The following is a 26,041-nucleotide window of genomic DNA, read 5'->3' on the forward strand; positions in this document are numbered from 1 at the left end:
GGCTAGGACCAATATTCTGTTCAGTCTTAGATAATTATAGAATACACATTAAAATCAGATATTTGAATTTTCTTAATTTTATAACTATTTGTCATTGAAAGGAGATACTAAAAAAATTATATATCGTCCTAGAAAGTACATGAACTAATAATGCATTTCTAAAGGTGAAAAAAGAATAGGTATTTTTCTGTTTAATATTCAATTTTATAGAGAGTAGTACGTTAATTTTTTTAAACCCCAGAAGCTCAGGATCTTATCATTTTAAAAGAAAGTATCACCAGTTCTGTGTGAGTAAATAAAGTATTATAACACTTTGTGTTTTTCATCCATGATACCTTGTATTTACTTACCTGAGCTTTTTTTCTAGGGAAAGAAAAATGCTCAGGTAATAACAGAGCCTTGAAAAATTTGGATTTTCAAAAATACCTATTTATGTATAAGCCTTTAGATCATCTGATGTTGAATACTCTTTAAGTGATCTAAAGGCCTACATATAAAAAGGTATTTTTATTAAATTCTGGAATTAAACATTTCAGCATTATAAGAAAAGAAAGCAAAGCCACTGGAACAATTCTGGGAAAGAAGGAAAGACTGTGATTAAATGCCTCTTAACTAATTCAGATTCCTGGATTGATGTCTTATCTACAGGCTTCTTTTTAAAAATCAAGAATGATTGGCTGTGAGTTTACCAGGATTATAGTTGAGGCTAAAGGACAGCTCCTCAGGAAAGCCCCTGTTCTACATCTACAGTCACATGCTGGACCTTGAGTTGTCACTCAGAGAAAAGAGTGCCATCTACCGAAACTCCACAGTTTCCATTGTGAATGGCTTCTTTGGTGCAGAGTTCCAAAAATTATGTAGCCCAGCTCTTTAATTTTGTAACATCTAATGATATCACCGCCTTGAAGTGATTAAAGTAGATTGCTTAAGAATTAAAGCTTTAAAGATGAAAGATGTTATTGCTTTTGCTGGACATGAGGAACAGTTGTAAAGTTTCCAGGTCTACAATAACTTTTTGGAACCCTCTCAGTGAACTGTTTCTTGTAAAAGTTTTCCCTAAGATAAAAGCTCAATCCCATTGTTTCCACACTCAAAAAAAAAAAAAAAAGATCATATAGTGTAAAAAAAACTCTCCAGACTTTTCAAAGGGGAAACTTTGCCTGTTTCATATCAAGATGACAACGGAAAAAATGAGATAGCTATTCTTACATAAATCATTTGTGAACTGCAGTTGGGGGAGTTACATTAACCACCAGAGTTTCAGTCTGTGTCTAATGAAAACACAGCAGAAGTGGATTCCTTTCAGATTAACTAATAAAACCCTTGTTTTTTTTTTCCATGACTGAGGTCAAGCACTGCTGTTTAAAATGTAGTCTTAATGAACAAAATGAAACGTTGAAAGAGGACGAGTCAAAATGCCCAAAAGATGTAAACATCAAAGAGAAAAGATCCAGAAATTATTAAAAGTTAAATTTCCCTTGAATTCTAGTATTAAGAAAGTACTGCTTCAGTAAAATGGCATATATTTTTCTGAAACTGTTTTTCTATAGTATTTTGTGTGGAGGATGACAGAGACTGCATTTCTCAAGTAAATTAAAATCACAGAAATACTCTTTGGAGTTGCATAGCATGTTCACAACGTTCCAGTTTCATTCATTGAAAACTTCTGATGAACTTAGATGTATATTAACATGAATCATTTAGTAACTATATTTTCTGAAAAACAGTGTGTTAATGAGACATCTTAAACATATTTTTGCATTGGATGCAGAAGTCTTTTCTGTCTGGTACTATTGTTGTTGGAACCCTACTTTTTTGTATATAGCAAAATGTATGCAGGGTTTCTGAGTCACACATTTATTCTGTTGGTGGTCTGGATGTCATCAGGGTAGCTTTAGAGATATAACCCTTCTTCATAAGGTCAAGAGAAAATAAACAGGAGAATTTAACTCCAGATGGCATCTTCCTGTTTTGAGGCCAGATAGAAAAATATTTTGCAAAGAACTGTTGTCCTTCAAAATATACCTATCTAGATTCAGATTTTAACCTTGCAGGGATAAAAAATCATATGGGACAGAGCTTTGGAGTTGGCTTCTTTAATCGTACTCAGTTTTGAAATAGCAGAAAGAAAATAGAATGCAGTAATTAAGAGTATCAAATTTAGAGAAAGCCTTCTTACACTCAGATCTTCTTTTTCACCCTGACTGTGTAACCTTGGGAAAATTACTTAATGTTTCTGTAGTTAAGATTCCTCATCTGTAAAATTAGGATTATGACAGCTGTAAGCTCATAAGGCCTTTGGGAGTATGAAGCAAAATAGATATTCAAACTACTCAGAGCAGTGCCTACAAGATAGGAGGTACTATAGCACTAGTTTTACTAACGCTGGCAAATAAAATTAAGGAAGAAATTAAAGTACTTAGTAACTTAGTGATAAGGATGGTGAAATGTAAAATTTTACTTATAAGACTATACAATTTAAAGTTGTTTGCCAAATGTAATAAGACAAGTAGAATATATTCTCCTCAAAGTTTTTATAATTTGACACTAAGCAGATTTTATTATATATGCAATTGCTGGTGGTTAGATATATGATACTTAAAATTTTCTAATTATCTAATTATTTTTATTTTTAACAGGATAAAATATTAATCAACTTAAAGGACATTTCTAAGGAGATTGAATTCTAAAAGATTAATCTTTTAGACAATTCTAAAAGATTAATTGAATTCTAAAAGATTAATCAACTTAAAGGACATTTCTAAGGAGATTGAAAAAGCATATATCTATAAAATATGAAACAAGAAAATATCTACAAATGATAATTTATCAACTTTTTTTCCTGGAGGTAGCAAGAATAAATAAAATCTTATTTTCTATGCAAAACAGTGCTTTTAAGTTAAAATTATTCACCTAGAATGTCTACAGATACTTTCTTCAGAGTCCTTTTTGTTAAGTAATCTAACATATTTTAAGATACTCTGATAAATACATAAGCAGCAGAAAAAATATTTTATTAAAATTTATGTTTTCCAAACAGTATCATTTAAAAGGCAAACCAAACATATTTCAATTGGAAACTATATGAATGCCAAATACCCACACGTACAAAATGTTCAGCTTTCTAAAGTAATGAAAGTAATTATGATAATTTATATATCATATCTGTGATTCTTAGATTTTCAGATTATACAACATCTTTTCCCAGATAAGGATTTAGTAAGAAGAGAAAAGGAAAAAATATTCACTTTTCATTCAAGCCAAATTAACTAATTTAATTAGGTGCTTTAGGGAATAATATTATTGCTCCAAAAATAGTATTAAGACAAACATAACATTCATTTTTTTGTCCAAACAATATGATTTCTTCAAGTCAGCATGATTTAACATGAAGAATGGAAACAAAAAAAATCACAAAATAGTAAGCTTTATGCACATCTAAAAATATAAAATTATGTTATTTGGCTTTATTTTTCTCTAAAATTCCAAAATAGAAAACTAGGAAAGAAGCAGCTAAGAGTGGTTTAAGACATGTGTTAGCTTCAATATGTTTTATATTATAGATCCCAGCGAGGAGATGATTGAGTTTAATACATTGCTTGTGTGATCACAAGTAAATTTCTTTCAGAATTGTACTTCGTAGTAAGGAACAGAAACACCAAATGACATGGGAGATGGAATTTAAAATTAATTATAAATTGGAACAGAGAGATTTAGTTTAAACAACTAAAATAATGGAAATAATTGGAAAGTCCATTACTTTTCAATAGTAAAATGAAATTATTTGCCTTTTATTTAATATTTTTGGAAAAAATTAACTTTTTTTTTAACCAAAGCTACTCTGAATGCAGATATCTAAGAAATGAAGAGAATAATATGAGATGACTTACTTCTAAATCCCATTTTCTATTCTATTTCTAAATGTTGCAAATGGCTAACTAGAGCATTTTTATTCCTCTAGAAACAAAACATTCTTTTCCTTGACTTTGCCATGATTTTCGCACATATTACTAGGTATTAAATGAAGGTCCATGAAACATCAATCTAAGAGCTTTAACTTTCAGTAGAATGTATTGCTAACTATATTTTGTCATGCATGGAATAATAAAGGAAGCTATACAAAACTATTTTTTTCAGCAAAGGTAACTAAGGTAGAAAAACAGAGAAAGGGCTAATTTTCAGCCACAAGTTTTTACAGGAACTGACTTCTCAGGAGAGCCAAATTTATTTCAAGTGGATGTGAAATAAGTTATGGCAATAAACAAAGTTGCATTAATTCTTATTTTTTAAACATTCCAACTCTCTTTTTTTTTTTTACTTAAAACAATATGACTTTCTAAAGTAAAACAAAACATACGTGCACCATGTTGACTGTCATGTGCAGGTGAGAAGAGAAAAATATTTTAAGAATATGATAATTTTTTAAATTGCACTAAAATAATCTTTATATTGAGGCCTCCGTGTTTTAAAAAGTACTAATATGTTTCTAATAAAATTTGGAAACAATAAGCTAAATAACAATGTTAATATTTATAACATTGCATTTGACCCAATTTTAACAAACTCATTTACAATTTTAATAAGTCAATATTGTGCTCATTTATTTAATAATTACCAGAAAAAATGGAAAGTACTGTATTTCTAATGATGTGAGGACACCCTTAATGAGACATAAACATAGGAGGATGAATACACAGGAGGGAAAAGTATTTATGTTAATTTCTAGGCAGATCAAGAACATATAGAAGATACTTAAAATAGGAAATGTTTGAGCCTAGCTTTAACTATTATCTTCATTTGTCTTTAATATGCCTTTAGTATTCAATAGCTGTTTTTCATAATCCACATGCTGTATTAAGTGTGAAAAGATATGCCTGATCCAGAGGCGATGAGCTAAAAGAATCATCCGTACAATCTAACAATGCTTTTGAGGATGGATCTGGGGGGCTTAAAATACACATTATTAATGGGAAAATCTTGAGCTGAAACTAATCTGTAGGAACGTTTCATATAAAGTTGATTTGGAGAAAATTTTTAAGTGGTTCATTTTGAGAAAAGGAACCAATGTAATTACAGTGTTCCATGTAATTTTACTGCACAATCTTCCAACCCCAAATTTTCGGACCTTTTCTGCAGACTGGTGAACTTAGTACTTAAATATGAAACACCAGTTCTGTCTAGAGAACAAAATGAGTTTAATGCATAGACTCACCTATGTTATTACTCTTCACACCAATGTGTAAATGACTGTTTGCTCTTCTCTTATTTTCCATAACACCATTCAAATAGGCCTACTTCATTTCCACTGAGATAAGCATTTTGGTATTCAGCTTTTATATTCACTAAGAATTAAGAAATGCTGCTTTAAAAGCTTAGGAAATGTATATAGAAAATATATCCCATGTTCTCATATATGTGTTTCAAACATAGGGGAGGAATTAGAATAACTTTTCTAAATAAATTATTTGCCTACTTAAAATTGCAATTAAAAAATGAAGCTTTCCTTCATTAGCTGTAATCTACATTGAGAAATTGTAACATAAAAAAGAATGGATTTTTAAAACTTCTTGAGTAGATCAAGTGTCTTGTACAATATCATTAAATTTGTATCAGAACACATAAATGGAAATGAGGTGGGGAAGCAATTGCAGTACTTTCTAGAGTCTAGGTTTTGAAATTCTTTTTGGTGAACATTTACTAAATCAGCTAAACGTTTCAACTCATTTAAACACAAACCTAAATTATTATTACCCTAGACAGAGAGATGATATAGCAACAAGAACTTGAAAAGGTGATCTTTTGTGGCTGCATGTAGTGCCCAGATGGAAAAATCTTAGGACCACTAAAAGGCCTCTTGACCACTAGGCGGCAAAAACTAATTTTGAACTACTTGCCTACTCGGAAGCAGGCCTCTTTCAATAGACATTTTAAATATCTTGGCTTTGAGAAAATAAAAATTTCACCATCTCACAAAAATATAAATTACTGAACAGTACATCATTTGTTGTTTGCAAAAATTTTTGCAGATGCTTAGAAACTTATTATTTATTTACTCAATTACTGGCAAACTATCATACTAATTGTCAAGAACTAAAGTTGTATTTAACCACAATACACAGCTAATGCCTTAAGAATTGAGACCAGATTTTGTTCTGGCAATTCCTAAGCTGATTCATAGTTAATAGCTGCTGAAATTTCAGTACCTTGTATATAATTATGAAGCAAGTCTAAAATTTTGGTTGAAGCAATTTTTTTTACCATTTTAAGCCACAAATACAGATGGTTATGATTCATATTTTCCCTATTATTTTTACTTATTCCTTGCCAATATTTATTTTAAAAACATCTTTTTCTTTTCTTTTGGTGATTTGGAAATGTCTTTACATCCTTATGGGATATACAATATATTATGTCATATCATGTTGAGCTACTAATGCCAAATAGAGCTAACAGTGACATTCAATACACACAATAAGTTCTGTTAAAACTTTCCCAGGAAAATCTGGTAGAGTTTTATGCTGCCAAGATTAGCTCAGTTTTCCCCTGAATTTCTCAACTAGGTTAATAAAATCCAGAAAGTCTTCAGAGTTAGTGACAAAATCATCTTTTTAGTTTAATGCTCCCATCTGCTGTTAAGGCAAAGAATAGCAATTGGGTAGAAAAGCTTATTTTCAATTTTCCTTTAATAAATAAATGTTTAAATGCTTGTGTGATATACATTGATGTTAATTCTTACTATAAATGAAATTAAAATATCTGCTGGTCTTAAGGAAAATTGACTATGGTGTGCCAATTTTATGTTAACAAGCAGATATGATATTTTAATTAATTTCTTGCTACTTAGCAAATTACATAGGGCAAGTATAATTTTCTAATGAAAGGAAGAAATTATTTGTTTCAAACCTTTTCAACTTTGGCTATTGTTAATAGTCCTGACAGAGTAACAAAAATCACGTTTCAGCAAAACCTAAGGAAACTTCACGTCATCTAACTTGTTTTTCAGCTGTTGAAGGAGGATGTTCCCATCTTGGTCAGTCCTATGCGGATAGAGATGTCTGGAAGCCAGAACCATGCCAAATATGTGTCTGTGACTCAGGATCCGTTCTCTGCGATGACATAATATGTGACGATCAAGAATTAGACTGCCCCAACCCAGAAATTCCATTTGGAGAATGTTGTGCAGTTTGCCCACAGCCTCCAACTGCTGTGAGTTTAAAGATAAACTGTACATCTTCAATATTCATATTTAGACACATGAATAGTTCCTATATCATAGGAGCCTAAAAGGGAATGAAAGTCATGTTCATCAAATAGCCATGTTTGTATTACAAGTAAAAAGTGGACGTTTCGATTTAAAGATAAGGATTGGTTAGAATCTGGGTTACTAAATAATATGCAAATTCTGTGTCTTGTTTAACTTGTTTCTTTTCCATTTATTAGCCTACTCGCCCTCCTAATGGTCAAGGACCTCAAGGCCCCAAGGGAGATCCAGTAAGTAAACATTCTTCAGTAGAATAAAATTAATACTAATGATAATTCTAGTAAGAGTTTGCTTTTTCTAGATTTGAACTTTCATCATACATTCTCTTTATTACCACATATTTGAATAATAGCACCAAACAACAGACTGAGAATCCATAATTGTACGTGTAAAGATTTCAATTTCCCAAACTTCATATTATGTCTTCACCCCCATGATCAGTTTAAAGAAAGTGTGTAGGTCAATATACAAAGGAATACATTATACTTAAATTATTCACAAAATTTTGATTAAAAAGTATGTGTTATAAAGAAAATATATTACTTATATTGTTTCCTAATATTATAAAGTGGAGAAACAACAATCTGATAATGATTCTGAATCACCAGGATTTTTCACTATTTAATTTATTTTTATCTCTTTTTTTAGGGCCCTCCTGGTATTCCTGGGAGAAATGGTGACCCTGGTATTCCAGGACAACCAGGTTCCCCTGGTTCTCCTGGCCCCCCTGGAATCTGTGAATCATGCCCTACTGGTCCTCAGGTATAACAACTACGGTACTTAAAAAATTCCCTCATAAATCTATCTAGTTCATCTTCTTTCTTTACTCAATATTACATCTCACTATTATGAGTTCTTTGTGTCTGTTCTCTGATTCTATGTATTTAATAAATCCTTATTTAGTGCTTCTATGTCTTAGGCACTATTCTAAGTACTTTATAAGTATTCATTCTTCCTCATAATGCTAATGTCATTGCTACTGTATCCTTGGAAAATTTGCTAATTTCTCAGCAGATATATAGCATACACATTATGTTTAAGAAGTGAACTATGAACTTACAAAAAAAATTAACCTAAATAATTTAGTTAGTACTGTATCCATACTTTATTCTCCTACTAATACCGATGTCAAAGCCTCTAAAAAGTTTAGACAAAAAGAAGTTGAAGAACTGTGAGTATTCCTATTGAACAGGATTATTTCTGCCTATGAAACTGCTCTTGCTAATACTTCAGAGCACACCTTGCTTCTCCTGAAGCATGGCAGCCAAATAAATCTGCAGGTAAAGCAACCAAACAAATAAATATGAAAAAATTTCTGTTGCATGGAATTAGGTGAAATGAGAAAATATATTACACAAATTTTTGTGAGGTTAATAAGTGCATTTCAAAAAGCAATTCAACAAGAACCAAAGTATATTGTCTAAGTTATTCTTATTCTAGTAACCAAACAGAACCTAACTCTAGACCTGGAACTTAGAATTTAAAAAAAGCTTCAAAGAAATCCAATAAGCATATGAGCCTTTCTACTATTTTTTGGTTTATTTTCTATGGAGATGTTTATTTTTTAGTGAATCTTTTAGTCATATTAACCAGAATCCAGGGGATATGAATTTTACTTGTATCATTAAGTGTTTGAAAAATAATTTGACTTCATTTTTTTGCTCAAAATGAGAAGGTGTATTATATGATCTCGAGACTCTTTTGGCCTCAAACAGCCTATGATCCTATGTTTGTAATGATGTAGCTACTGCTTAGAAATAATAGCTTAAGTAAGCGCATAATAGGAAAAATTGGGGGGAACTAACATTGAACACAGTGGAAAGATTTGTGCATCCCACAAGAAAATGCTTCTGTAGGATATCTAATGTCTAAATCTACAGAAAGACACGATAAACAAGATAATTAGTGAATACATACCACATCTTTTGGCACACAAAAACCTATCAGTAGATAGTAGATCTTGCATGCACTTCTAAATGCTTTTTAAAAGAATTATGAACTGTCTATGAAAATGATCATATCTATTTGTCTCCTTGCCACAGAACTATTCTCCCCAGTATGATTCATATGATGTCAAGTCTGGAGTAGCAGTAGGAGGACTCGCAGGCTATCCTGGACCAGCTGTACGTACAAATGTTTCTCAGCATTTTAGAGCTTTATTATCTTTCTGGTTTGTAAAATCTTGAATGGTTGCTCTTCTAGGAATTCAGTATTTTTATGGAATTGTACAAAATAGCTTACCCCTACTAAGGTTGGAAAAGAAAATGGTAGCATTATCATGTTCTTTCTATCTTATTCATATTATTAAACCTATTTTTAATCACATATAAATTTTTACTAAAAAAAAAACCAAAGTCAACACTTATTAACATCTCAGAAAAGTGTTTATAAGAGAAAATGGAAATATACAAACTATTGTTTTATAAATTTACTATCAGTATTTAGGAACAGCATGTTACAAAACTGAAGCATACTGTTTTCAGCTTGCTGAAGGTTTTCTAGTTTAATCTGTATTTCTGAACAATGATAAATCAATTGTCCTATGTATGATGATTCTTGCATGATCATATAAATCTCTATGTCAATTAACTCTGTGATAGATATATCAACATAATTATGGGACTTTTGGGTTGATTTACATTATTATTTTAGATACTTGATTATAGGATTTCTAGTGTGCCAATAAATGTTTTTCTGCACTGAGTTTGGCTGCCAAGCGAGAAATTGCTTCTTCACCAGTGCAATATAACCCTAACATTGCAGGGATTTTCATAGCATTATGTACTAATTTTTCCAGATTTTTAATTCCCTTCCTTAAGAGTTCAGGACAACATTTTATAACATTTATTAATAATTTATATAGAATCTGTGAGAATTTCATTACAGTAATGTTTGCTTGCTAAGATCTTCATTATAGATCTCATGAATAGTTATCAAAAAGTTATCAAAAGATGAGATATAGTTGTTCATAGTTTTAACAATGCGAGTGTCATTGCTTTGAAGCATGGATAAAGTGTATTTTGCATTCATTTATTTTGTTTTTCATTCAAATTCATATTCCAGGGCCCCCCAGGCCCTCCCGGTCCCCCTGGTACATCTGGTCATCCTGGTTCCCCTGTAAGTATAGCCATTGGTGGTGTTTTCTTCCTCATTTTTAGAAAAATCAAATTAATATATCTTCTGCTATAATTCAGCCATTCCAGCATGCATAATCCCAGTTAACTAGAGAAATCATAACCAAGAAACTGATTAAGGCTTCAAAGATGGAATTCCATATTTAATTCCTTTCCACCAACAGTTATTAGCAATTGAAATCTTGGTAAAATTAAACCACATTAATTTGCATGTAATATGACTTTTAGTTCAAAACCATTCAGTTTTGATGGATTGCAATGAATGGAATGAAATACATTAACTTCATTCTGATCTAAAAATAATTTGGTCTCAATATTTATAAACTGGAGTATAATTTGCTGATTACATTCACAATCCTGATTTCTTACTGTCAAGATGTAAATGAATTATATGAAGATTTTGTTACTTTAAAATTATTTACATATTCTACTCACTAGGGATCTCCAGGATACCAAGGACCCCCTGGTGAACCTGGGCAAGCTGGTCCTTCAGTAAGTAACAGATAAATTTATATTTAGTAAGTTGATAATTCCATATGGAACCTACCTTTGTTTTCTAAAACAAGTATAGGTCTTTACAGAATGAAGATTAAATTTACCCTTAAGTTTGTAAATAACAAATAGCATTTTATTGAGTCTTTTGGACTCTTTCAATTGTTAGCTATCTTAGAGACACTAGTTAATAAAGGAATTCCCTCATCATTAGCCATCAAAATAGTCCACTTCCCAGAGCTGATAAAAATTCTGTATATATTAAATATAGATTTCATTTTTCTGTAAACACTCAGTTCACTCATATCAAATCTACTGATAAATATAGTTATATATATTTACATATGTAAATATACATATACATATATCTTAGACAGTAGAAATAAACATAATCTTAGAGAGTCCTTTAGAAGGATATGCTCTGTAAATAAGCAAGTAAAATAGTTTAAATACAACATTTCATGACATTTAGAAATACCTTTATATTTAGATATATTTAATATTCCTAAACGTGTAGAAATGCATTTGGATTTATAAATACACACATGTAATATATGATGCTTTTAATTTTTATTAACAGTAAGTTGATATAATAGAGGTATAATATTAACTCAGTAAGTATCATTTTCATTATCAGAAACATTAAAAGTATTTTCTAAAAGGAGGTTCCTTCCAGGAATACATACACTGTGTAATAATAAATTGTAACAGAAAAATTTACAAATCTATTCTTTTTTTATTTCCTTATTTTCAGGGCCCTCCAGGACCTCCTGGTGCTATAGGTCCATCTGGTCCTGCTGGAAAAGATGTAAGTTTTTAAAACTTAAATAAGAATACAGCAAAATTTAACTTGGTGTATTCTAAACAGTATATGCTTTATGTCAGAATCCCAGAAGAAAAAAAATGTTATTCAAAATATTGTTGTCTTAACAACATTTTAGTTAATACTAATTTTTGAGTAGCTATACAGTATTTGCGTACCTATATATATCATTTGTTGAATTCCAAAATAAAATCCTTAAAGTGCTTTTTGACTGCGGAGAAGACTCATCCATTGATTATATCATTTAACTGGAGGAGAAATAGGTGTCTCTGCCTGCCTCTTTTAATGATGAAATTGATACCACTATTTAATGAACTTGAGAAGTTATAGATACCTTCAATTCAATGGCATTCCTTCTTTCCCTCTTAATCTCCAATGGCAAATTCTTTTCACTGGGTTATGTTATTTCAGTGATTAGAAGCACCTGCATTATCTCTTTATAAGCTTATATCAAAGTGGGAAAGGTCTTCCTCATGCCTTCTACCAAGAAAGCTGATCTCAACTATACATTTTGTGGAACCATTTTAATGAGTCCTTTGTGAGAAAAATGCAAAGTAACCATTTTGCTTATTGGCTACAATGTATTTTCTCATACATGAACACCTACGTATTCTTTATTTCTCTACCTAGGGAGAATCAGGTAGACCCGGACGACCTGGAGAGCGAGGATTGCCTGGACCTCCAGTGAGTCTTCAGCATCTAATAAATTAATTGGAATAATCTTAGCTTGAAAACTATTATGTAATTCAATGGAATTAAACTTAAAAACAGAAAGTGTTTTACTACTAGACTGTGATTCTATTTGAAGGTTCATTAATATTTTTTCATTCATTATTTTTAGGGTATCAAAGGTCCAGCTGGGATACCTGGATTCCCTGGTATGAAAGGACACAGAGTAAGTAGAGTTTCTAAGTTGTTTACAAGGTATTCCACTGGGCTATGTTTACTTGCCTAACCAATTTTACTGGACAATTATGTGCCAAAAAATATGATTCTGACAATTAATTAATTTGATATTTTTAAGTCTACTAAGTTTGTTTGTTGACCAAACTAGTCATTTTTTGCAAAATAAAGGAGTTGATTTCTAGTATATAAAGTACTCTTGAAAAATATCGTTTTCTTACTACCACTATCAGAAAAATAAAAACATTTTGTGAATTATGTTTTTTATTGACAATATGATTTATAGATTGAGTTGAACAACTTTATTCTATGCAAAATATTTCGTACATTCAAACAACTGTGCCTACAACCTATCAACTTAATTGTAATAAAATCTATGAAACTCATGTTTGCTACTCTATAGTTAAGGCAACTTTCTTATCAGACTAAATTGCACTTTCTAGTTAGTTCATGTTTTCCTGTTGTAAAATCAGTATGAAATATCTTCAACCCCTTTAAACAAGTTTTAAATTATTTAAGCTAATTTTGCAAGTAGTGTTATGAAGACCAATTAGAAAAATACCATGTAAACTTTATCAATCATTCTAGATTATTAACAGATTTTAATAATTGTGCTGGTTTTATACATTTCCTAGGGCTTCGATGGACGAAATGGAGAAAAGGGTGAAACAGGTGCTCCTGGATTAAAGGTAAATCACAACAAAAATCATATTTTCATAAGTAAATTCATTAAATATTAAAGCTACATATAAGATTCATATTGTGAGCCTTAACTTGTTTTCTGAAATTTACCTGAATTTTACCTATTAGGTGTGAATAATGGTAACTAATTCAGATATTCTATTAACGCTTCCATGAAAAATGACAACTTGAAGAGTCTAGATTAGAAATAGTTGAGCATCTTAGTATAACTTATCGATTACTTCACTTTAGTCTTTAAGTTTTTAAATACAGAAATTGAGATTTCTGGTAAATAAAATACTAACAGAAAATTAATATTGTTAAAATGTATATCTTTTTCTAGGCTCTATAAACTTTTCCATAATATTCTGTATTTAAAAATCTATAATATTTTCTTCCTCTTTTGTAAAATAGTAACATATTTTATATGTATCTAGGGTGAAAATGGTCTTCCAGGCGAAAATGGAGCTCCTGGACCCATGGTAATTATGTTTCTTATGTATAATTTTCAGTTTTATTATTAACCTCATTGTTACCTAAAACTGGCTTTGCTCCCACCCCAACTGTTCTTACACAAGTCAAGATTAGAGTAAAACCATATTTTGATTTTACTCTGTAGGGTCCAAGAGGGGCTCCTGGTGAGCGAGGACGGCCAGGACTTCCTGGGGCTGCAGTGAGTATTGCTGCTAACATCACACAATTACAACCCAAAGTGACAGATTTTTACAGCCTCAGTAAAGTTTCAGGCTGTAAAAATATGTTAGGAAAAAGACCTTCCCACAAAATTATACTCAATGATACTGTGATAAAGTTTTGGCTATAGTTAAAAGGAAATGAATAATTGTTTTACAATTATTATCTCTATTGAGAATTTTTGTGTTAACTTTTCATATGTCATTTGAGCCATTATATCTGCATTCAGTCCTGAAAACACAGACTCCAATCCTTCTACATTTGATTGTTGCTGTATATATCAGAATTGTAATAATTGACTTTAAAATATATAATTATTAAGCAGATTTTAATGTACTTGAAGAAAACTCAACTCACTTGAGTCAGAATTTTAGTCAAAATATTACTCATGACCAGCCATTCAGAATTTAAAGGATATTTGATGTAAACTTCTCTTTTTAGGGTGCTCGGGGTAATGACGGTGCTCGAGGCAGTGATGGTCAACCAGTAAGTAACTTTCTATCTCTTATGTGTTGTAGGGTAATGAGAAGTTATGGATTGTGGATTATTTAATATTTTATATATGTATATACTCTTAGGTATATATATATGCATATGTATATCTCTAATATACACATTAGCATCTCTGTTGACCATTTTTACAATTTAAAAAGTGAAAAAATATTGTAGCCCCAATACTTAATATTGTATATACACCCCTGTGATTAAAACTGACACTGAGCCCATAAACAAAATCTAGGTTCTGACACTCATTCTGCTTGATCAACTGCTAACATTTGAATGGTGCTCCCAATGTTAGTTAATATCCTATGTAAGACATGGCACTTTAAAGAGTCCCACAAAATGGATAAAATAGATGTTACCTCCATTTTGTAAACTGGAGTACAAAAGCCCAGGGAAAAGTTGCCTGCACTAAGTCACAGAATTCATGGCAAAGTAGGGAGAAACCAAGAATTTCTAACTTTAGATTTCACTCTTTTCTTATTTTACCACATTGTTTCTCTACATAATATCCATAAAATATGAATGTCATTTTTATCTGCATAAATATCTTCTTTACTTTATATGTGCTCACTTATTTACTAGTATGTCAGCTTTCATTTAGTTGAAAAAGAGCTCTTGAAATTGTATTTAATTTTTTCAGGGCCCTCCTGGTCCTCCTGGAACTGCCGGATTCCCTGGATCCCCTGGTGCTAAGGTAAACATGTGTTTCTATAGAAGGGTATAAAAATATCTTGGAGGCAAGAGAAAAGCATTAGATTGCTTCTTGCAACTGATTTTTTTAATCAGTCAAATGGATAGCTTTTATCTACACATGTCTTTAAAGCCCTATTCTTGATTCTAAAAGAGGTGTTGTCCCTAGTATTCAACTATCTTGATATTTCTTCTGCTACCTTCTTTTTTTCCCCAGACTCTTTCTAGGAAACTGATAATGCAATCACACACAAATAGTTACATTTTTCTCTGCCTTTACGATTAATGATTCCTTGCTTTACCTGCAGTATAGAGTCCCACTACTCCAACCTTTGGGAGATGTGTTTAAACAGGACTGAAGGGTGAAGTGGCTAAGTGAGTAGAAGTGGTAAGAGAAACTGACTACACAAGGTTTTACCATTAGGGTGAAGTTGGACCTGCAGGGTCTCCTGGTTCAAATGGTGCCCCTGGACAAAGAGGAGAACCTGGACCTCAGGGACACGCTGGTGCTCAAGGTCCTCCTGTAAGTATCATAGTTGAGAGGGAGTAAGCATAGTTTCATGCTTACTCCATGAAAGCATGTGCTTCAATATGGCTATCAGTGAAAATTACTTTGAAAAAATTGTTGCTTAGTGCTCTAAAATGATCCTCCTGTGACACATACTGATTTGATTAGTAGTAAAAATGATAGTTTTTGACTGTTGCACTATTCCAGAATTCATGATTTTTTATATTTATATAAAAGAATAGAGGATAGACTAGTTTTCTGATGCTTTCAAGAATGTGCCCCAAGCTAATCACCAATCATAAAAATTCAGAGAAGAACCAAATTCAAAATCTCTTCTATTTATGTATCATTTAATAATTTATACGAAGTACATATTATCTCTAATTTATTTAGATAATGATGATTCTTTTGACCACATTTCATATGTTGTGTTACAGTTGGAGGATTCACTTAATCTCTACAAAGCATAACACTCATCGATACATTTATTTTCACACAAACAACTTCAAATATATACGAACTATTTGCATTACTATTAATACATTATCTGTTTTTTGTATACTTAGGGCCCTCCTGGGATTAATGGTAGTCCTGGTGGTAAAGGCGAAATGGTAAGCTGTCCCCACTCCTCACCCTTATCTCATCCACACATTACTGGCTTCTTTTGCATTTTGCATGACAATAGATTTGTGATATTTAAGTGAGATATTCATAAAAGAACATTCAAGTTTGGCTGATATAGTGTCTTTGGTTTGTTCTTAGGGTCCCGCTGGCATTCCTGGAGCTCCTGGACTGATGGGAGCCCGGGGTCCTCCAGGACCAGCCGGTGCTAATGGTGCTCCTGGACTGCGAGGTGGTGCAGTAAGTTGCCTTGTTTTTTCTCTGTTGACTGAAAGGTATAGTTTAATTCCATCAACAAAAAATTAATAGCAAAATTTTGCTCCTGTTCAGTTAAATTTATATTGACTTCACTCTTGTCTTATAACTTATAACTGAATTATGTGTTACTGGTGATGATTTGTTAGTCGAATCCTCCCTGTTTTTCAACCAAGACTTTGTTATACTTTAGGGTGAGCCTGGTAAGAATGGTGCCAAAGGAGAGCCCGGACCACGTGGTGAACGCGTAAGTTTTACTGCAACAGATCTGGTTATTTCTTGAAAAAATGCAACATAATTAGAAAGTAAACAGGTAAAAACTTTGAACTAAATTCAGTCATAATTTCTTTATTTTACCATTTTTTTTTTCAGGGTGAGGCTGGTATTCCAGGTGTTCCAGGAGCTAAAGGCGAAGATGGCAAGGATGGATCACCTGGAGAACCTGGTGCAAATGGGCTTCCAGGAGCTGCAGGAGAAAGGGTACGTTTTCCATGGGGCATCTAAAAGAAAAGCAGCATCACTGTCATCTAAATAAAACTACCTTCAGGGTAAGACAGCCAATTTTTCTTAAGTTGAGTGTTCAGTGGAAAATATTGTTTAAAGCATTCTATGACATAAAAATATTTGCCACTCAAGAATTATGAAAAAGAATTGAAATCCTTTGGACTGAAATACTTGTCTTTCATTATTTTCAGGGTGCCCCTGGGTTCCGAGGACCCGCTGGACCAAATGGCATCCCAGGAGAGAAGGTAGATAACTTTAGTTTCTCTGTTCCTAAATGCTAGCACCACAAATGGGCAGTTCTTGTATACAATTTCTCATTCATGAAAACCTAAATATCTGAAGAATATATATTAGAGTTAAAAAAAAATTCCTAATATAATGCATCCTCTGTTCAACAACTTTCCTGGCTTTGTAACTAAAGCCACTTACTTACCCTCTATGAGAATCCTTTACTTATCTGTTAATTGGAAAGCATTTATCTGAGCATCGTTGCAAGAGTACAGTAAACTAAAATGCCTGAAAAGTCTTTGAAAACTCTAAGGTTACATCCAAATATGATTTCATATCATTAAGATATTTGATTTTAGCTGCACATAATTATATTTTCAAGCACAGTGAATACTGTTTTATTAAGCATGTGATGTTCACAAAGTTGCTTCAAAATTTTTTCAATATGGCAATCCAAGCTAAGATAACTGATTTTATGTATAAATGTTTCAGCAACACACGAACCCTTTTTAAAAATTCAAATGACGTCCTCTATTTGTAACCAAAATATTGTTGCTATCTAGGTTAGTGAAGGCTATTTTAATTTTTTTAAAATTTCTTTCACTACTTAGGGTCCTGCTGGAGAGCGTGGTGCTCCAGGCCCTGCAGGGCCCAGAGGAGCTGCTGGAGAACCTGGCAGAGATGGTGTCCCTGGAGGTCCAGGAATGAGGGTACAGAGAAACATTTGTTTGAATGACACTTTAATTTAGACAGAAGAAAGGCAAGACAAATGAAGACAGATAAAAAGCAACTTAAATCAATCAGATTACATATTTTGTAAGGCCCCAAACAAAACAAAATTCTTTTAAGTAAACTTAAGCCCAGATAGTTCAAGGAGAAGAGAAGATAGAACACTTGCCTTAGATACTTTATAGGCAGGAAAAAAGATGTGCAAATCTGAGGCTTCACATGTAAGTGAAAATATCAAAATCATACAAATAGTGTATGTTGTAATTTTTTATTATTTCATTTTAAATCACCTAACAACTGACTTCTTTACTTCAGGGCATGCCCGGAAGTCCAGGAGGACCAGGAAGTGATGGGAAACCAGGGCCTCCCGTATGTACATTTTTAAAATCTCATTTTAAAAGGCCAGTTAAAATGGAATGTATATGTTGGCCTATCCTTGAGTGTGTGTGTGTGTATATATATATGTATATGTATATATATATATACACACACACACATACTATATATATAGCATGCTTTAATCTTATCTTTATCAAAACTTTATTAATGTAATGTTTTCTTATTAGGGAAGTCAAGGAGAAAGTGGTCGACCAGGTCCTCCTGGGCCATCTGGTCCCCGAGGTCAGCCTGGTGTCATGGGCTTCCCCGGTCCTAAAGGAAATGACGTGAGTTCCTTCATTAACTTCTTCAATAAATATTTGACTGGAAGGCTTTTATTTTCCATATGGAGTAAAGAAATGGTCAAAACTCAGTCTCCTCTTCAAAGCATGGAGGAGTATATGAAAATCAAATTGCATGTAGGAAGGGAGCTAAATATATAATTGGTTATGGTTGTATGTGTGTGTATGGAGCAGGCAGATAAAAAATATGAAACAGGCTGGGTGCGCTGGCTCACGCCTGTAATCCCAGCACTCTGGGAGGCCAAGGCAGGCAGATCACCTGAGGTCAGGAGTTCTAGACCAGCCTTGCCAACATGGTGAAACCCTGTCTCCACTAAAAATACAAAAATTAGCCAGGCGTGGTGGCATGTGCCTGTAATCCTAGCTACCCAGGAGGCTGAGGCAAGAGAATCACTAGAACCCGGGGGGCAGAGGCTACAGTGAGCCAAGATTGCGCCACTGCACTCCAGCCTGGGTGACAGAGCAAGACTCAGTCTCAAAAATATGTGTGTGTGTATATATATATATATATATATACACACACACACACGTATACACATATATATGAGACATATATATGAGACATATATATGAGACATATATAAGACATATATATGAGACATATATATATGAGACATATATATGAGACATATATATATATATATGAGACAATAATATGATTAGTTATTGCCCTTTGAGGATTAGTAAATACCGACCACTTCTTCTTCAGGGTGCTCCTGGTAAGAATGGAGAACGAGGTGGCCCTGGAGGACCTGGCCCTCAGGTACGTAGCTTTCCTCAATTTATTTCTAGCCTTCTAATAGATGCGTTCATCTCCAGCCTTCTGACTTCTCTCTGTAATCTGTATTATTTCTACTTCTCTAACTGTTCTTGTTTTTAGGGTCCTCCTGGAAAGAATGGTGAAACTGGACCTCAGGGACCCCCAGGGCCTACTGTAAGTTCACTCATATAAAATTGGAGATGAAAATAGGGTGGAGGTGGGGCAGGAAGAATGCTTCAAAAATTACATAATCTCTGACACTATGTTGTTATAGTTTACCAAAGCAATGATGAAACTTGCTGACCTGGTTATCTAGCTAAATGCTAGCATTGAGTTTAGAGTGTACATGTGTGCTTTGGGTCCAGGTCCTCCCTTTTCTTCACATCACTACTTTTATAATTAAGCAACAGGCCTGTTGAAATGGATACGATACTGTAGACTAAATATAAAAGGATGTTTATAACAGAGTGTATCATTATACTTTTCTAGGGGCCTGGTGGTGACAAAGGAGACACAGGACCCCCTGGTCCACAAGGATTACAAGTAAGAACTTGTTATTTAAATGTCACGGCATATCTGACCGTCAAATTTTTTTGTGTCCCTAATAGATTATAATTTATCTGAAGCTTAACTTGTGATTCTGTCTTTCATCTGGAAATAAAATTTTAGGCAATGTTAATAGATAGGCATATCTTCCATGTCCGTTCCAGAGCACATTAATAAGTTATTTAAAAGAATTAATGAAACTCAAATAATTCTATTTGCTTACACTTATTTTTATTATAACATAAATCCATATAGCCAAGTCTATCCTGCCATGCTGGTCAATACATTTTTATGTGTAGCAATTGAAAGAACAGAGAGAGATGAACATGGGTTTGTAAAATATGATTATCACGTATGTGTCACTGGATTTTGAGTGGCACAACGTTTCTACCCCTACAAGACCACTGAAACTTTTTTTTAATATCTTGCAGAAACATGTGTACATATGAGAAGCTTTTCTATAAGCCATGTTTGAGGTAATTACCTAATACAAATATGATTCTTTCTAGGGCTTGCCTGGTACAGGTGGTCCTCCAGGAGAAAATGGAAAACCTGGGGAACCAGTAAGTTACGTTTCATTATTCAAAACTCAGAAACAAAAAGAATATACACTGTTTGTTTGTCAACTATTAACTTCTTAATTTTCTTATGCCATGATATTTGAGATTTAACATTTAGTTTTGAAATATTATCAAAACAAAGACAAATTATTTGAAAGATAACTATTATATAGAGTTTGAATTTTACCATAGAATAGAGAGTTCATAGTTTCAAGATTTGAAAAATTATACAGTATGCCAACATGACAAATGTGTATTTTGCTTATATTTACATATTTGCTTATATTTACATAAAATGCACTCTGATATGGGCCTAATCATATAATGCCAATCTCCCAGGGTCCAAAGGGTGATGCCGGTGCACCTGGAGCTCCAGGAGGCAAGGTAGTATTTCAATTTATTCTCTACCTTCTTCAGCAGGTTATAGAGCAATTGATTAGTAGTATATTTTTAGTATATCAAGCCAAAATACTCTTTCTTTAAAAGAGCATCGTTGCAAATGTTTGGTAAGTACACTTAGAGAAACTCAAGACATTTTCAATACATTAAATTTGCTTTAATCTGGAAGGTCCAATTCTCTGACATTCATAATCACTACAGAATCAAATACGGGCTTAAAATTTCAAATGGAAAAATATTGCCAATATGTTGATTCTATGTAGGAAAACTGTTTTGGTAAAAGAACTTTAAAATGTTGCTCTTGTGAATAAAATAATAAGTATTTCAATGACAGCTCACACTTAACCAGACTAAGTATCCAAGTTTTATTTTAGACACTCTTTTAAGCTTCTAGTTCCCACCCAGCTGTTCAACTATTTTTAAGTATACAAATTTACAGATTGTTCACAATATAATAACCTAGTGGCCTGATTCAAAATGATGCAAGTTAAGGTGCTTTGTTTTTAGCTTTGGGTTGTCTAATATGGTTATTTACATATTTTTGTCACAGGGTGATGCTGGTGCCCCTGGTGAACGTGGACCTCCTGGATTGGCCGGGGCCCCAGGACTTAGAGGTGGAGCTGGTCCCCCTGGTCCCGAAGGAGGAAAGGTAACTCCACAGCATTCCATTCACCTAGGTTTAAAAAATGCATTTGATTTCCTTCTGATCATTTATTATTTCTCACTTATTTTCAGGGTGCTGCTGGTCCTCCTGGGCCACCTGGTGCTGCTGGTACTCCTGGTCTGCAAGGAATGCCTGGAGAAAGAGGAGGTCTTGGAAGTCCTGGTCCAAAGGGTGACAAGGTGTTGACTTGTTTTCTCTTAATTGTTCAATAAATCAGTCATTGTAGGTTTTAAAAAAAGCAACGCTCCTGGAAAGTAATCGACTGTATTTTCAAAATTAATGTTATCATTTTATAGTAAGTGAAATTTAAGATGGATTCCTAAAGCAACAATGAATTAGAACACCCAATGTATATCCCTACAAATCCTGAGAGTTACTCCTCTTCTTGGCTGATTTTCACTGAAGATACTTTGAATCTGATGACATTGGCTTTTATTTGACAGGGTGAACCAGGCGGTCCAGGTGCTGATGGTGTCCCAGGGAAAGATGGCCCAAGGGTAAGTATTCCCAGTGAGGAGAAGCAGGCCTTATCTATATGTCATATGGGACAGTCCTGCACTTCAACTTTAATTTTTTCCAAAAACTACTCAAGAGAAATTAGATAGTTTACCACCTAAAGACCCGAATGACTTGATTTATAATTAAATTTGTGGTCTATATCTATGGCTACTTGATAGATCTACAGTGACTAAAGAATGAAAAAGCCTCAAGAGTATGATAAAGGTCACAAACTAGCATTTGTGAGTCACTAAAATCTGAGATAATCACTGAAATTTAAGATAATCAATGCTGCTCATTAAGAAACTAAAAGTCATCAAAATTCAATATAATAAGTACTCCTCATTAACAGACTTAATATTTAAAAATTGTATAGTATTTAGCAACAAAAAGGAATGAACAATTGACGCTGTACATACAGCAAATTATACAAACCTCAAGGACAACATACTCAGTGAAGAAAATTCAGTCTCCAAGGGATACATACTGCATGATTCCATTCCTACAATATTTGCAAAATAACTTCCTTGTAGAGATGTAGAACAGATTAGTGGTTGCTAGGAGTTAAGAATGAGAAAGAGAGAGATGGATGTGGCTATGGAGACATGACACAAGGGAGTCTTATGGTGATTGCACATTTGAGTATCTTGATTGAGGTGGTAGTCAGGCACATCTACACATGGGATAAAATTCTATAGAGCTACATATACACACACATAAATGAGTGTGTGTATCACTGGTGAAATCTGAACATGCTCTATGGATGGTATCAATGTCAATTTCCTAGTTTTGATATTATATTATAGTTGTGTAAGATGTTAACATTAGGGGACGCTGGGAGAAAGGTGCACAGAATTTCCCTGTATATTCCTTTGCAGCATCCTATGAATCTATAATTCAAACTAAAAGTCAAAAACAAAACAAAAAACATCTCCTAAATATGATTATAATTAAGTCTTTTAATAAATTTATATAATAGTTGCCTTAAAGAAATTCATAAATGCTTCGCTTTTGACAGACTAAGTAGATAAGCCATCATTCAGGTAAAAAAAGTGCTCAATACTTCACTTTTGTAATATAAGTAAAACGACTATTTGAAAATTTCAAGTTGAAAAATTTAATATGTACAATGAGACTTTGAGAAAACATTTAAATTATCAAGCAATTGAATAAAGAAATGTACTTTAATTTAAAAAGACATTACTGTAAGATCTTACATGACATCCTATTTATCTTCTACAATGGAGATAAAGATAAATGAATCAATAAACTATTGCTGAATCCTATTTTCTCCCAGAGTTATCCCCAAAGAGGCTTGTGTTTACTGAGCTCTGCACTATTTACACATTGAGAGAAAAGCATAGCATTCAAGCCATAAAAATTTTTTAAAAGTATGTTATCTAGTTTATTAGGTATCTATGTCTATATACTTTCTGTTTGATTAATGCAAAAAAACGATATTTGTATCTTCAAAATTAAAAAATATTTTTATTTCCTCTAGGGTCCTACTGGTCCTATTGGTCCTCCTGGCCCAGCTGGCCAGCCTGGAGATAAGGTAACCCTTAATACTATCTGGAAATAAAAAGAAAATGTCTCTCTCTTTTGGATGCAAGACAGTGACATGGCTTCTCTTTTTCCAGGGTGAAGGTGGTGCCCCCGGACTTCCAGGTATAGCTGGACCTCGTGGTAGCCCTGTAAGTGTTAAAGACATTTTCAACATACTTTTTAACCCCATACAGACAGTAGCTACTTATGCTTCCCTTTTTGGCAGTTTTGCCCTCAGTTCCCTGAGCCTCAATTTGGAGATATTATCTTCAAAAACCATATAAGGAACCATATAGCATGCAAGGGAATGTTAAATTTCTTAAATCTAACATTCACAGGAGACCATTTTAAATCAGGATTTCTTTCCTAAATAACTTTGGAAAAAATACATGAATTGCACAAGTAGTACATGTTTATAATTAGGTATTTCTTAAGCCTATAGAATCTTTGCCTGAGACTCCTTCTAGATTTAAAAGTCTTGACCTTCAGGATTTAAGACTCTGGAAAGATATTTAGTAAATGGTTTTTAAAAATAAATCAGTTAATTTTTCAGTTAAGCTTCTACCATATATTGAAATACATAAATATCTATGTATATAAATGTGTTAAATACTTGAAAATTCTCAAACTATTTTTCTTGCAAATAATATCACAGTAGGAGGCAGAAGGAATCAATGGTTCTGGTATTTTCCACTCCTAATTTTATTGAGAAGTGGCAAAGTCTTCAGAAGTTTATTGGCTACTCTGCACATTTCCTGCTTAAAGGAAAGAAAAGATAAGATGATAAGATGACATTTCCTGCCTAAAGGAGATGACGCACACTTCACTGTGACTAAGGAGGATATTTTTCTCTTCAGGGTGAGAGAGGTGAAACTGGCCCTCCGGGACCTGCTGGTTTCCCTGGTGCTCCTGTAAGTGTGAATATTTATACATACATGTCCCATAGCCCAGGATCTCTATCTTGCTGAAAAATTACAGAAGTATAGTCAAGTTTGGTTTCTAGTCTCATTTTAGCTGCTCATTCCCTATAGGATTATTGTACCCCTATTTTGTTTTACTTTACCCCTATTGTCGCTCTTTGAAAGATGGAAATAAAAACACCTGTCCTGCTTTTATGACTGGGTAATGAACTAAAGCAGTATCATGGATTTAAAAGCACTCTGAATTTTTGTAAATTCTTCCATTATAAGATGGTACTAATTAAAATTTTCTCTTAAATCCGGTCTTTCTCAAAAAAATTTACTGGTGCTGATTTTCAAATGTTTAATCCTTAGAGACACTTCCTCCCTCCCTAATGGCAAATAATGTACAGTTTATGCTTTCTTGGTCATGTTCTTTGATCATGAAAATATTTTGATTGACTTCACTTTGTCATGTCTTCAGAAAGCCTTGTTTTTAAATTTTATTTCAACTCCTTCCATCTGAAGAATTCTATATTCTGAAGAGAAATAATAATAAGCCAAGTGTATCATAAACAGTGTCAGCTGAGAGATTGCTGTTGTTGTTGCATGTAGGGACAGAATGGTGAACCTGGTGGTAAAGGAGAAAGAGGGGCTCCGGGTGAGAAAGGTGAAGGAGGCCCTCCTGGAGTTGCAGGACCCCCTGGAGGTTCTGGACCTGCTGTAAGTTCCCTCCTCTTTCTCTGTCTATCTATCTATCATCTATCTATCTATTGATCTATCTGTCTATCTCTCCCTCTCTCTCTCCCTCTCCCCCCTCTGTAAGTCCTAAGTGTTCTAACGGAAAAACATGGAGGTTTATCAGTAATTTAATATTTTATACTGAGATAGCATGTCATAGTGGCAAGAATATAATCTTTATATGAATGTGGTCCAAGTATGAATCTCAGCACCAGCAGTCTAAAAGTTATTTTAACCTCTTCATAGAGTTCCTGGTTTTCAAAGGCTTAATGCTTTTCCCAAATTTTGATTTTGGTGCTATTCTTACATACCTTCCTTCCATTTCATATAGGGTCCTCCTGGTCCCCAAGGTGTCAAAGGTGAACGTGGCAGTCCTGGTGGACCCGTAAGTATTGATCCTCTTAACTATTATTGAAAAGCATTAATTGATATCAACCTGTATAAAAGCTGCATTTGAGACACTAGTTCCATAAAGAGAATGTAAAAATTGTAATCGCTCTTTCATACATGAGTTATATGTAAATTCCAAGGGGAAACACAAACCATAAATGACTTTCAGGTACAATGCAGATCATACCACACATTATACTTTTTGTTTGTTGTATAGTTATTTGTTCTACTTTTGAAATTCAAAAATATATTACCATTTCACAGGGTGCTGCTGGCTTCCCTGGTGCTCGTGGTCTTCCTGGTCCTCCTGGTAGTAATGTAAGTAATTGTTAA

At 33.2% G+C, this 26,041-nt stretch overlaps 1 protein-coding gene across 1 annotated transcript in view; it reads left to right on the top strand.

The window, feature by feature from the left end:
- The window catches only part of COL3A1 (collagen type III alpha 1 chain), a 37,637-nt gene that overhangs the window by 3,378 nt on the left and 8,218 nt on the right, over nucleotides 1–26,041 (top strand). The window contains exons 2-38 of the mRNA XM_003825264.5: nucleotides 7,004–7,206; nucleotides 7,441–7,491; nucleotides 7,910–8,023; nucleotides 9,304–9,384; nucleotides 10,325–10,378; nucleotides 10,834–10,887; nucleotides 11,642–11,695; nucleotides 12,341–12,394; nucleotides 12,552–12,605; nucleotides 13,249–13,302; nucleotides 13,732–13,776; nucleotides 13,914–13,967; nucleotides 14,429–14,473; nucleotides 15,132–15,185; nucleotides 15,606–15,704; nucleotides 16,256–16,300; nucleotides 16,452–16,550; nucleotides 16,759–16,812; nucleotides 16,938–17,045; nucleotides 17,261–17,314; nucleotides 17,909–18,007; nucleotides 18,342–18,395; nucleotides 18,593–18,691; nucleotides 19,416–19,469; nucleotides 19,587–19,640; nucleotides 19,956–20,009; nucleotides 20,522–20,575; nucleotides 20,912–20,956; nucleotides 21,522–21,620; nucleotides 21,707–21,814; nucleotides 22,079–22,132; nucleotides 23,635–23,688; nucleotides 23,774–23,827; nucleotides 24,536–24,589; nucleotides 25,193–25,300; nucleotides 25,650–25,703; nucleotides 25,973–26,026. Coding sequence (XP_003825312.1) covers nucleotides 7,004–7,206; nucleotides 7,441–7,491; nucleotides 7,910–8,023; nucleotides 9,304–9,384; nucleotides 10,325–10,378; nucleotides 10,834–10,887; nucleotides 11,642–11,695; nucleotides 12,341–12,394; nucleotides 12,552–12,605; nucleotides 13,249–13,302; nucleotides 13,732–13,776; nucleotides 13,914–13,967; nucleotides 14,429–14,473; nucleotides 15,132–15,185; nucleotides 15,606–15,704; nucleotides 16,256–16,300; nucleotides 16,452–16,550; nucleotides 16,759–16,812; nucleotides 16,938–17,045; nucleotides 17,261–17,314; nucleotides 17,909–18,007; nucleotides 18,342–18,395; nucleotides 18,593–18,691; nucleotides 19,416–19,469; nucleotides 19,587–19,640; nucleotides 19,956–20,009; nucleotides 20,522–20,575; nucleotides 20,912–20,956; nucleotides 21,522–21,620; nucleotides 21,707–21,814; nucleotides 22,079–22,132; nucleotides 23,635–23,688; nucleotides 23,774–23,827; nucleotides 24,536–24,589; nucleotides 25,193–25,300; nucleotides 25,650–25,703; nucleotides 25,973–26,026 — 2,582 coding nt within the window. The remainder of the gene's footprint in view (nucleotides 1–7,003; nucleotides 7,207–7,440; nucleotides 7,492–7,909; nucleotides 8,024–9,303; nucleotides 9,385–10,324; nucleotides 10,379–10,833; nucleotides 10,888–11,641; nucleotides 11,696–12,340; nucleotides 12,395–12,551; nucleotides 12,606–13,248; nucleotides 13,303–13,731; nucleotides 13,777–13,913; nucleotides 13,968–14,428; nucleotides 14,474–15,131; nucleotides 15,186–15,605; nucleotides 15,705–16,255; nucleotides 16,301–16,451; nucleotides 16,551–16,758; nucleotides 16,813–16,937; nucleotides 17,046–17,260; nucleotides 17,315–17,908; nucleotides 18,008–18,341; nucleotides 18,396–18,592; nucleotides 18,692–19,415; nucleotides 19,470–19,586; nucleotides 19,641–19,955; nucleotides 20,010–20,521; nucleotides 20,576–20,911; nucleotides 20,957–21,521; nucleotides 21,621–21,706; nucleotides 21,815–22,078; nucleotides 22,133–23,634; nucleotides 23,689–23,773; nucleotides 23,828–24,535; nucleotides 24,590–25,192; nucleotides 25,301–25,649; nucleotides 25,704–25,972; nucleotides 26,027–26,041) is intronic.

This window comes from Pan paniscus, chromosome 13 (assembly GCF_029289425.2).
Source record: "Pan paniscus chromosome 13, NHGRI_mPanPan1-v2.0_pri, whole genome shotgun sequence".
NCBI lineage: Eukaryota > Metazoa > Chordata > Mammalia > Primates > Hominidae > Pan > Pan paniscus.